This window comes from Pinus tabuliformis, chromosome 8 (assembly GCF_031772625.1).
Source record: "Pinus tabuliformis cultivar Carrire ecotype Pingquan chromosome 8, CPIR1, whole genome shotgun sequence".
Lineage (NCBI taxonomy): Eukaryota > Viridiplantae > Streptophyta > Pinopsida > Pinales > Pinaceae > Pinus > Pinus tabuliformis.
The window spans coordinates 1,492,703,144-1,492,715,782 of NC_142294.1; the positions used below are offsets into that span (position 1 = coordinate 1,492,703,144).

Below are 12,639 nucleotides of genomic sequence, written 5' to 3' on the forward strand. Positions count from 1 at the left end.
TGCCTTTAATGGAGGAATCTCGCATGCTTTGAGGAGGGTAACTCGTGCCCTTTTAGGAAGAGTGACTCATGCCATTAAGGAGAGAGGGTAACGAATGCCATTTAAAGAGATCTACGCATGCCTTTGTAACTAATGCATTTAAGGAGAGAGTGTAACATATGCATTAAAGAGTGCATAAGGGGAATCTTTATGACATGTCTTAATGATTGTAAAAGAGTGTAAGAGGAGTGCAACGAATCCATTAAGAGAAAGAGAGAGTAACATAGTACCTTGTGATTCATCCAGGGGAGAGGAGAACAAAATGATTGAGAGGGAAAAGTGCCTTGAAATTTCTTGTAATAATAATATCATAGTATCATAAGGATAATAATAAAGGTAATGATAATATTGATGATTAAGTTAAAATTGAACTATTAAAATTGATTAATGATAAGTAATGTGATTTTCTATAGACTATACTTCATTACCAATTGATATAAGGTTATTTACTATTTTGGGAAATTCATGCTTGACTTTCTCCTTGAGAATTGTCAAAAATGAAATTTTATTCAAGAAAATTGAGATGCTAGGTATGGCTTAGGCATAATTGTCAAAAATGAAATTTTATTCAAGAAAATTTATCTCTGTCATGCCAATTTTCAACCGTAATCTGGGTGAGCCTAAGAAAACTATGCATGGCATATTTAGCACTTGTGTGGGTCCATAATAATGAGTGAATGCTTTATAAACTTGGGATATAAAGAATTTAGGCAGTACTACCCTTGAATGACTCGTTTTTTTATTTTGTTATCATTCTGTTTTTCGCCGGCATGCCGGCATGGTAGCTGTATTTAAATGAGAATGCAGATTATTTTTGTTTTATTAAAATAGAACATGCATGCAATTCTCGATGTTCTTGTAGATAGAGGAAAATTATTTATCCGAGAGTTTCTAAGATGTTGTGTGCTCTCTTCTGGAAGATGATTAGATGTGATATTTAAAGAAAATATCTACTGTAATTTTATTGTAATGGTTCGATGTTTATGTCATAAACGTTGGCTTAAAGTGTAAAAACAATGGCACTCGCAAATCATCACCATTGTTTAAATATTGATTGCAGGGAACCCCTCATCACAAACATTATGTGGAGAAATGTTATGACGCAAGTATGTATTCACTTTTCCTTTCGTAGTGAATAAGAAATCCAGTATCATTTCATAACATAATAGTGAAAAAGATTCAAGTATTCTCTCAGATCATAATAGTTAGTAAAGAGTTTTAAGATGCATTGATGGCTATTGATGGCTCTTGAAAGCTTGCAGGCTTTGTACCAAGTTACAGTCCTCCTTATACTTACGTTTAAGGGGAGTGACATTTTAAAGCTGAAGCATGATAACACAGGCCATTCAGACACAGTGAGGAACACTGTAATTTTTAATGCTTTTGTCTTTTGCCAAGTAAGTTCGCAAATTCAATTCTTAATACAGGTTTTACTTGCTTTTTTTTCCTTCTTCTCGGAGAATTATCTTTTTTCTCGAAATAGATTGTCCAAAAATATTCCATGCTTTTGATTTTTTTTAAATGGCTGCATTAACAGATATTTAATGAATTCAATTCAAGGAAACCAGATGAGAAGAACATCTTTCGAGGACTATTTCAAAACCGTTTGTTCATTGGAATAATAAGCATTACTCTTGTTCTTCAGGTAAGAAGCAACTTAATTTGAAGTTTTAGCTGCTGACAATTGTTCTTTCCTCGTGATTTGCATCAATGCATGCTGACTAACCCTTGGTTGGCCGATTGCTTGAAGCTGACTTTGTATGGGGCAGTTATTTGACGCGGTCGTGCCAAACCAAAATTAAATTTTAAAAATGACCTAAATACTTGAAACTGAACGAATGTTATGTTGGTCTTTGATCGTATTTTATTAATCTTCTAAGCTTTACTAAAATGTTGTATTGTTATGCAGGTTTTGATTGTTGAGTTTGCTGGGAAAATTGCATCAACCACTCCCTTGGATTGGAAAAAATGGATTCTCTGTATTGTAATTGGTTTTATAAGGTTTTAAATCTGAACCCTTTGTTTAAGTTTCAATTCATTGGGTATTTTATTGCTTTGATGTCTACTCCAAATCCTGCAGATTAACTGATTTTAAATAATAAAGCTTGTGTAAATTTGTGGGACAGTTGGCCGTTAGCGGCCATTGTAAAATTCATTCCTGTACCTGAAAAGCATTTCTTTGATTACTTCAGACGTATGAAATCTTCTTCAGGTAACTCATTACGCTGGCCTAGATCAGTTGTATCATTCTCTGATAATAAATTCTCGTAATTTCACTTGCTGATGTTCTGTGTAGATTGCTTGATTAAAATAAATATATTTTAGGCAGAAAGCCTGAATGACTGTTCATTGATCTTTTCTGGCAGAACACAGGTCAATTTCCCGCGGAAGCGTTGAACTGCATAGACAACAAAGTCGTCATGTTGAAATACTATGAGAACACTTCATTAATAAATTTTGCGTCGATACTACCTCGCCCTTAAACAATGAAGTGCACTAGGACCAAAGCCCAAAATGAGGCGGATGGATCTGACAAAGCCATTATACATTTTGATTGCAACTTCTAGATATACTTTGGAGATGCCAGCTTTTCTTGTATAGATGAAAGCAGATAAGTTCTATGGACGGACGTGCAAAAACCTGTTTGCAGAATGGTCCGAATGTATTGTACTAAAATTGTATACTTTTAGATACTCCGGCTTCTATTTTTTGATCGTTCATGCAAAGCTACAATTCGTCAGGGCTGCTGTTGGCTTTATTGTCACCATGTTTGCACAAACAATTATTCCTGCATTTTTTTTGGGATCATATTTTTGTTCAAATCCCGGTTCTCAACATTGAATAAGATTGTAAAATCTTATTATTGCAATGAAATTTTCGCTTTCTATTCTGCGAAGCTAGATTTTTCTTTTAGATTCATTTTCTTTGGCAAAATATGTCAGAGAAAACATATTTGAAACTTTTTCAAGTAGCTTGTGTTAGAGTCGGTCTAGTAGCCCTCCACCAGAGATCAAAGCTCTTTGCATTTCATAGTTAGGTGTCTCATCAGTGTGATCATGTTGCATTCCGTTAGGCATGCCATAATCTCGGTGGAAGGAGTTTATGTCATTATTCCCCTCTTGTTTGGCACCGCTGGTTTAGGTTTGTTCAAATAAATAAAGTCTTCAAAGGGTCATTCATTTTGCTTTAAATTTTAAGGTCTTAGGTCTAGGGTTGAGTTTAGTTTTGTCTTGAGAGGTCATCAAGGACCAGCGGGCCAGAGGGATGTCCTTCATTAAAAATTTCTCATCATTGTACAGCTAAATTTTTGCCTTGTTCTCAAAAACTTTGTTTTTGAAAACAAGGTCATTATCTCATTTTTGTAAAAATTCTCAAAATTTCAAATTCTTCAAATGTCGAAGTGCAGCCTTGGTCTTCTTTGCCAAAGCATCCTAGAAGCTATCCTTGCAAAAATTTTCAGAAGAAATCATCATTTCAACAAATTTTTCAAAGAAATGAAATTAAAGGTCAGAGCCAATTAAAGCAAAAAAGTGTCAACATGCAAACATTACAAAGTGGGTTTTGGGCAAGTGAAAAATTAAAAGGAAGCCTATAAAAGCATGCCATCCCTCATTGGTAATTCATTTGCCTCTCAACACTCCAAGAGAATAGTTTTCAAGTCGATTTCAAAGGTTATTGGGCGAATTGAGCAGTTGCAGCAGTGCGCTACGCATCAGAAGAGGCGCGCTACTCGTTGGGGAGCGCGCTACGCATCAGCGCGCAGTTTCCAGTTCAATTTAACTCAGGCGCTACGCGTTGGAAGGCGCGCTACGCATCAGGCTGGGCGCGCTACGCGTTGGATTTCTTGCTCAGGAAATCGCCAGCAAGCCACCAAAACTGCTTTTCTCTCCAAATCTTTTCAGGTAGGCTTCTAATCATGGTGATTTTTGGTTTGGCTAAGATGAATGAGCAATGAAAATGCAAAAATGCCATGCTAATATGGAGTAAACCCTACCTTGCTGTATCAAATATTAAAAATGCAAATGTGTTAGGGTTTCATTGAAATTTGCTGCCCAAGGTTACCTATTTTCCCATTCCTCTTTCCCCATATTTTCCTCACCATTTTCCTTGACATTTTCCATGCAAATCATATAATTTCCCTACTAAAAATCATTAAAATCCCTAAACTCTATTAATTCCTAAAATCCTATGTAAATTTCCTAAACCCTACTTCCCATTACAATCCTACAAATTATGATTGTATATGTTCCATGTTCCTTTCCTAACATTTCCTTCCACATTTGTTTTCCCTAATCCCCTCAATTTTCCCTTTTCCCTAACATTTCCCATGTGTGTTTGTCCCCTTGGTAACAGCTTTCAAACAAGTCAAAACAGCAGTTCATTGGGTGCACAGTCAGCATTATTTTTCAGTCACTTGCCTCCAAAACCATGTCAGAAACCGAAACAGATTATGAACAAAGTGATGACCGTGAATCAACACCAGAGGTAAAGGTGCCAAGGAGGCATCACAGGGGTGGTAAGGGTGGTCAGCGTGTCAGGGAGGAACCCACCTCTTTGGCTTATCTACAAGCTTGTCCACTTGTAGTGTCATGTTTCCGATATCTATCATGCTATGAATATTGTGAGAGGATCTCCCAAATTCAACACCACAAGGAATTGGCCCGCTTGTTTGTCCTACATTTGCACAATGGACATGTGAATCTTGCAGGAGTGGACTTCACATTGTCACCTGAGATTGTTGCTCAAGCAACAGGGATACCCAATATTGGAGAAGAATGGAGCAAGCGCCAGTCGTTGGACAGATTTCATTATGATCCATATATCAAACCTGCATATATGAGGTACCTAACTGGTGTTTTTCCCTTCAGATTCTTAAAAGACGAGTATGCACCTATGATGAAGATCATCATTCGCTATTTCACTTGTGAGGGCAGATTTTCACGTTTGTATTCGTACCATATCCGTTTGCTGATGCATTTCACACGGGCACGAATGATGAACATTCCATTTTTCATGTGCCGAAATATAGAGAGGATGGTGCCCTTGGTGCAAAGAAAGAGCCCAACACAGCAACACAAGAGCATTTATCACTATGCACTGATCAAGATTGTGGTCATGCATTAGTTGGCACAACAGGGTATTCCATGGGAGGATTTCATTTCTCGTGACTTGTTCACAGTGCCACAGCCACCTCCTGAGGTTGTCCATGATGAGGGAGGGCCTTCACATCAGTTTGATATTCCAGAGCCCGAGCATGTCAGCACTCCTCCTTATGTTACATATCAGAGAGGCCACAGGGTCTTATTTGCATCTGCACGGCGAGTATTATCTCCACATCAGGTGGAAGGGGTCTCGCCTTCTTCATCAACACAACGAGTGTTATCTCCACATCAGGTGGAAGGGGCCTCGCTTTCGACAGCAGCACAGGTACCCAAGAGAGGCAAGCAGCCCAAGATTGATGAGGGGCCATCAAGTGTTCCAGGCATAGATGTTGATCTTGATATCATTTCTCCTAGCCCAGAGTCAGAGGAGATCATCCAGCAGCTAAGGGCTGAAAATGACTTGTTGCAGCAAAAATTGGAGATGGAAAATTGGAAAATCACTTATTTAGAGCAGCGCAACAAGCAATTAGAGGATGAACACTCTCTTGATGAGTTGCGGAGGATCTGAGAAGACCGAAACTTGGCTCGCAAGAGACCCGGTGATTTGACACCTAAGGAGCAAAACTCTATGCTCATTCAGGTGAATACACATCTAGAGAGGTTGATAGTGAAGGCAAACAAGGACAAGGACATGCTCCGACACATGAAGAATCACTATTGGGCTCGAATGCATGTGTGTAAGGCAAGAATGAAGGTACTCAAAGGACGGTTGGCCAAGGCACTAAAACGGAGGAAAAAGCCCGATCCCCTTCATATTTTGGCTGAGGTTTCCTTGGAGGAGCATGGTACTCAATGATGCACTTCCAGCTCAAATTTCAGGAAATTTTGAGCAATTTTGGTCAATTTTGACTTTTTTGTGCCACACACAGGTTTTTGCTCTGAACGCGTAGCGCGCCGCGCGCTACCCTGAAGATGGGCAAGTCCATTCCTCAAAAAATCAGCATTTTTGGATTTGTCATGATAAATTACACTTGCTCAGCAATTACCAAGACATTTCATCAGGTTTTGAACCCTCAGAAGGTCAAAAAACATGCAAAAAATGACTTTCTGCCACTTTTTGGACACACAGGGAGCAGTCTTAGGAGATTGCAATTTTGGAGGGGCAAATGACCACCAAATTGAGAAATTCCACTTGGGTTGGAAAGTAGACATCCAGACCTTTCCAACAAGCATACTTTTGCCTCATTTGGATGTCGGGAAGTGCCTCAAAAGTTGGCTCAAAGGTGTGCTACGCGTTCAGGATTGGGGCGCTACGCATTAGGGAAGTTTGCCAGATTTTCACCTACAGCTCAGCAAAACGCAGATTTGATTAGTTTCGACTTTTTGGAGTGATTTTTCATCCTCCTTGATGTAATTGATGTAGTTTTATGATGTCATGACACTTATTTATCTCTTCTAGAAGATTCATTCATAAAAAGTCAAAAATTTAATGAATGAATTGGTCTCCTAGCTTATAGAGGGAAGTTGTTTTGACTGCTTAGATTGTAGTGCTCAGTTTAGAATTGGTTGAAACAGCTCCTAGGATGATGATCTCGACCCCTAGAGGCAAGGAAGTGTGTTAGCTGCCTATATTATGTACTTTCTTAGTCATTTTCATGGTTGGACTCTTGAGGAATAAGCTTCTATTGTATTACACTTTGTATCTCTGCAATTTTGGCAAAGGAAAGACCAGGGTTTTGCAGCACTTTTTGGGATTCCTGTGGTTATTTGTGTTGATGGTGTGCTTCTCTCATGTACTTGTAAGTGTGTTATGTGTATCATTTTCCTACCTTTCTTTTCTGCACATTAAGTAAATGAAGTGTTAAGGTAGAATTCATAATTTGTATGCTCTGCCTTTAAATTTTCTTAATATCTATGTTTTCCTCTGTCTAAAGAGAACTCTCGAAAGTTTCTTGCTCTCTTTAGTTCCTCACCGGTCACTCCTATTCATTCACTTAAATCAAAGGCATCAAGACAATCTCCTACCTTGCCCCAAAAAGACCTCTGCAAAAGCTGTGTCCCATCCCCGCACCCAAAATTGCTCTCCCCCTGTTTTCCACAAAAACTCTAAAAATCTGAAATCAAGCCTTCTCAATCAATTTACTAGCCTAAAATCAGTGTTCTTATTGGTCATCTCCGCCCTTTGAAGATCTTTTGTCGAGATAGACCGGGAGAGAGCCCTCTCCTGCCCCGTAGGGCTAGCTACGAGGCTAAGTGGTTTGATGTTGCCTTGGATTTTGTCTTTTTCAGCCTGAGGCCAAATTCAAGCGCTAACAACTTGATTTATACACATTTAAGCGTTCAACACTTTTTTCCATGCTCTAACCGTCTGTTATCTTCTTTCTGCAAAACATTCCATCTTATGTCGTTGTACGGTCTCCAGCTTGAGCCAAAAGAGATTGACTGCACTTATCGCATAATATTAATTCTGGTACTTTTATAGGTGATAAATGGTAATAGACATTATCATATTTATAATAATAATGTTAGATGATGGATTTGTTGGAAATAATAATCTCAACCACCTCAATAAACAGCTTTACAATAGCCATGCTTCTCAGACGTGTAGGTTGTGTCTTTGTTTGAAGATCAAAGGATTGAAGTCAGACCTGAACCATTTTGAAACTCAACAAGGAATTTAAAGCAGTTAATGTACTTTGGTAAATAGATATGGGCAAACATTCATTCAACGACTATTGCTCACACTCCAGAAACACCTGCGCGATTCTGATCACACTCAAAAAAGGGAGCACAAGTCTCTGGGCAGAAAATGGTGGAGCAAATTTTGGTGGGCCCGTGAAAACAACAGTTACAGTGTTTTAATGTGTGTTATTCCGCGTGAAAGTTTAGTTTTTACGTAGTGAATGAGCCGCAACCTCATGTGAATGTATTTTCATGTTTTAGAATATAATACTAAGTTTTTATTGTGTTGTTCCAAACCCACTTTGTCATTTTTTGCTGTGAGTAAATATTATTCACAAGTCTTTGAAATAGCTCTGTGGTGCGTGAATCTAGTTGCACGAAAGTAGCTTCGCGAAAGCAAAGCCCTGTGCCCCTCCGCGAAAATCAAATTTCCTAAATTTTTTTAACATGGTATCAAAGCAGGGTAAATATTGTTAGTGTAAAAACAAGTGTTTTGACTAACAATGAAAATTGTTTTGAGCGCGGATTGTTTTTAGCATATTTACCAGCAAGTAAAAAGTTTTGTTTACGCTCAGAAATGGCAACATCAAGCACAAACTTAACTAATCCTCAAATACCTCACTTTAATGGCAAAAATTATGATTATTGGGTTATTACAATGAAGACCCTGTTTTCTTCTCAAGACAATTGTGATTTGGTGGAGAATGGTTTTCAAGAACTAGCAGATGCAACAACATACAATGCTTCTGGATTTAAGATATTTGTGGTTTATATCTTCTAATTTAGTAACCGAAGAACCCACACTAAAAACCATTTTTTCGTCAACGTTTCAAATCCCAACAAGGATCCATCATCAAGACATCCTTGAATGATGATAGTAGAAGAGCTTGAATGAAGGTATTAAATAGTTTTTAATAGTTTGAAGTGAGAAGATTAAATGGATGTCGGCTGTTTTAATCGTTTTTTTATTTATTAATATCCTTATTATTTTTTAATTAATTTTAAGAAAATTTTAAAGTATTTTCAAAAGATTATTTATTAATGTAATAATAAATAAATACTGTGATTGTTTTAATCTTTAATTATTTAATCAACCCTACTAAATGTTTAAATTTATTATTAAGAGTTTAATTCAGTTAATAGATTCAAAAGTAGATCCAAATAATAATTAATCAAAATTATTATGGATTCCTATTGGGATTTGAAACATTGATGAAAAAATGGTTTTTACTGTGGGTTCTCCGGTTACTAAATTAAAAAACATACAATGCCTTATCTCAACATGAAAAAGATGTGTTAAGAGACAACAGGAAGAAGGATTCAAAAGCTTTGTTTTATATTTTCCAAGCAGTTCATGAAAATATTTTTCCAAGGATTGCAACAACAACGAAGTCAAAGCAAGCATGTGACACCCTTCAGATAGCCTACCAAGGCATAGCAAAAGTTAAGACAACGAAGCTACAAATGTTGAGGAGAGATTTTGAAACACTTTGTATGAAAGAGTCTGAGAATATAGACTCGTTTTTTACACATGTAAGTGGGCTGGTTACTCAAATCAGGGCTCATGGTGAGACACTTGAGGAAAGAAGAATAGTTGAGAAAGTTTTGAGAAGTTTGCCAACAAGGTTTGAGGCCATTGTTGTGGCTATAGAAGAGACAAAGGATCTCTCATAGTACTCAGTGGATGAGCTTAATGCATCACTGATTATTCATGAACATGCACTGAATAGAGTAGCAAGCTCCTCATTGGAGCATGCTTTCAAGACACAAGTATCATTTGGTCAAGGTCGAGGCAGAGAAAGATCATATGCTAGAGGAAGAGGAAGAAGCCCACACAGAGGTGGAAGAAGCAGCCCTTCAAGCTCAAATGGAAGAGGCAGCGATCAAAATCCAAGTCAAGGCCCAAGCCAAAATCAAGCACAAGATCCGAGGTATGATAAATCTCAAGTTCAATGTCATTACTATAAGAAGTATGGTCATTATGCAAATGAATGTAGAAAGAAGCAATATGACATTAGTAACAAACCAAGTGTAAATTTCACAAGAGAAAATCAGAACCATGATAGCATGTTTTTAGCTTGTAATGTAGCACAAGAAAAACAGAGTGATATATGGTATCTAGATTTAGGGTGTAGCAACCACATGTCAGGAAACATAGAAATGTTTTCTGATCTAGATGAAAGTGTGAAATTTGAAGTGACATTAGGGACTGATAGCAAAGTCTCTGTCATGGGAAAAGGTAGAGTTAATATCCTAACAAAGAAGGGGGAGAAGAAATACATCTCAGATGTTTACTTTGTTCCTGGTCTGAAACATAATTTCATGAGCGTTGGACAATTCATGCAGAAAGGCTACAATGTCTTCTTTAAAAATGATGTGTGCACAATTTTGGATAGGCCTCCAAGCAGACATCTGATTGCAAAGGTTCAAATGACAAACAATAGAATGTTTTCCCTAAAAACAATATCAAATTTGCAGAAAGAAGGTGCACAAACACAACTATCTATGAACTCATAAGAAGATGGAAGAAAAGAGGCAACAGTCACACAAGTAAACTTTCAAGCAGACGTAAAAGATGAAAATTGGTTATGGCATTTGAGATTTGGACATCTCAACTTTGGAGGTGTTAATTTGCAGCAAGGAAAGACATGGTGAAGGGACTACCACTCATAGAGAAACCAAACATCATATGTGAAAGATGTATATTGGGAAAGAAACATAGAGAGACATTTCCAGCAGGAAAGTCAATGAGGGCAAAGGCACCTTTGGAGATTGTCCACTCAGATTTATGTGGACCAATGTAGACACCATCAATTGGTGGTAGTCACTATGTATTGACCTTCATAGATAACTACATAAGGAAGACATGGGTCTTTCTCCTAAAATAGAAAAGTGAAGTGTTTGAGCACTTTCGCTAATACAAGGCTCTTGTTGAAAAGAAAAGTGGACACTACATCAAAGTCCTTAGGACTGACAGAGGTGGAGAATACATCTCAAATGACTTCCTTTGATTTTGTAGGGAACATGGAATTCACAAGCAATTTACAACAAGATATACACCGCAGCGAAATGGTGTGGCAGAAAGGAAGAATAGGACCATTATGGAGATGGCAAGGAGTATGTTGAAGGTAAAGCATTTGCCAAATGACTATTAGGCTGAAGCTATTGCTTGTGCAGCATATATCTTGAATAGATGTCCAACCAAAAGCGTTCATAACGTTGTTCCTGGAGAGGCATGAAGTGGAAGAAAACAAAATGTCACTCACATGAGAGTTTTTGGATGTGTGGCGTATGCACATGTCTCAGATGAGTTAAGGAAGAAGTTGGATATCAAGGGGGAGAAATGTATATTTGTTGGATACATTGATGAATCCAAGGCATACAAGCTCTACAATCCATCAACCAAGAACGTCATAATCGGTAGAGATGTGCAGTTCATAAAAGAGGAAGCATGGGATGGAAGTTTAGAGAAGATAATCAATGTCAAAGCATGTATACCACATGAGGACATAGAGGAATTAACAACAGCGAGTAATTTCTCAACACTGACTCCCTTTACTCCTATTCAAGCGCAGCAAGCAATGCCATCAACAAATAATAGGACAGTTTCGCGCAACCAAGCAAGCGCTTCTCCAAGCACACCACGAAGTGCGACACCAAGTGACATGTCAAGCCCATCTTCAACAAGCACAAGAAGACCAAAGTTCAGATATTTAAATGAAATTTATGAGCAAGATGAAGTTGACAGTGGCGCAGCTCTGAATTCCTTATTTGCAATATTGTCATGTAGATGACCCAATCCACTTTCAAGACGCAGTCAAAGAAGAAAAACATGTTATTGGATTGAAGTGGGTCTATAACACCAAAATCAACATTGAGGGAAAGATTGAAAGGCACAAAGCAAGGTTAGTTGTCAAAGGATACAAGCAGCAGCATGGAAGAGATTACGCGGAGACGTTCGCGCGAGTCGCACAGATGGAGATAGTGCGCGCAATTGTGGCAATTGTCGCGCAACATAAATGGATAATGTATCAGATGGATGTAAAATCAACGTTCTTGAATGAAGTGTTGAAAGAGGAAGCGTATGTCGCGCAATCGCATGGTTATGAGATTGAAGGCCAAGAAGACAAAGTATATTAGTTGAGGAAAGCTCTTTATGGGTTGAAGCAAGCACCGCACGCATGGTACAACAGGATAGATGCTTACTTGTTGGACAATGGTTTCGACAAATGTGACGGTGAACCTACTCTCTACATCAAAGAGAGCGAAGGTAAGATTCTCATTGTCGTCTTATATGTAGATGATTTGATTTTTACAGGCAGTGATGATTTCCTCATCGCTGATTTCAAACAAGTCATGAAGAGTGAATTTGAAATGACTAACTTGGGATTGTTAAGATATTTTTTGGGCATAGAAGTGAAGCAAACAGAAAATGGCATTTTTATCTCTCAAGCAAAGTATGTGGCAAAAATTTTGGAGAGGTTTAAAATGCAGAACAACAAGTCCGCACCAACTCCAACTGTCATAGGGTTGAAGTTGAGCAAAGAAGATTGCAGCAGCAATGTCAATCCAACATTATACAAAAGTATGATAGGCAGCTTGATGTATTTGACCGCCACTAGGCCGGATATAATGTATGCAGTAAGTTTGGTGTCAAGGTTCATGGAGACACCCAAGGAGACACATTGGCAAGCGGCGAAAAGGATTCTGAAGTATGTCAATGGGACAAAATAGTATGACGTTTTGTACACAACAAGAAGTGATTTCAGGCTGGTTGGTTACACTAACAGTGATTGGGGAGGTAGTGTCGATGGCA

General features: G+C 38.1%; 1 protein-coding gene across 1 annotated transcript; it reads left to right on the forward strand.

Annotated features, from left to right (window-relative positions):
* Positions 1–1,069: 1,069 nt before the first annotated feature.
* LOC149241476 (calcium-transporting ATPase 8, plasma membrane-type-like) lies at positions 1,070–2,929 on the forward strand. The gene is made up of 6 exons (XM_089367529.1): positions 1,070–1,145; positions 1,302–1,436; positions 1,577–1,684; positions 1,949–2,040; positions 2,166–2,251; positions 2,406–2,929. Exons 1-6 carry the CDS (start codon positions 1,122–1,124, stop codon positions 2,474–2,476), a joined length of 516 nt encoding a protein of 171 aa, XP_089223655.1. The 5' UTR covers positions 1,070–1,121; the 3' UTR covers positions 2,477–2,929.
* Positions 2,930–12,639: the final 9,710 nt, after the last annotated feature.

What these genes read in the sequence shown, in the direction of transcription:
- LOC149241476 (XM_089367529.1), top strand. Translation starts at nt 1,122, where the DNA reads ATGTGGAGAAATGTTATGACGCAA. An exon ending in GGAGAAATGTTATGACGCAA is followed by an intron (nt 1,146 to 1,301) that starts GTATGTATTCAC and finishes GAAAGCTTGCAG; the next exon opens with GCTTTGTACCAAGTTACAGT. An exon ending in ATGCTTTTGTCTTTTGCCAA is followed by an intron (nt 1,437 to 1,576) that starts GTAAGTTCGCAA and finishes CTGCATTAACAG; the next exon opens with ATATTTAATGAATTCAATTC.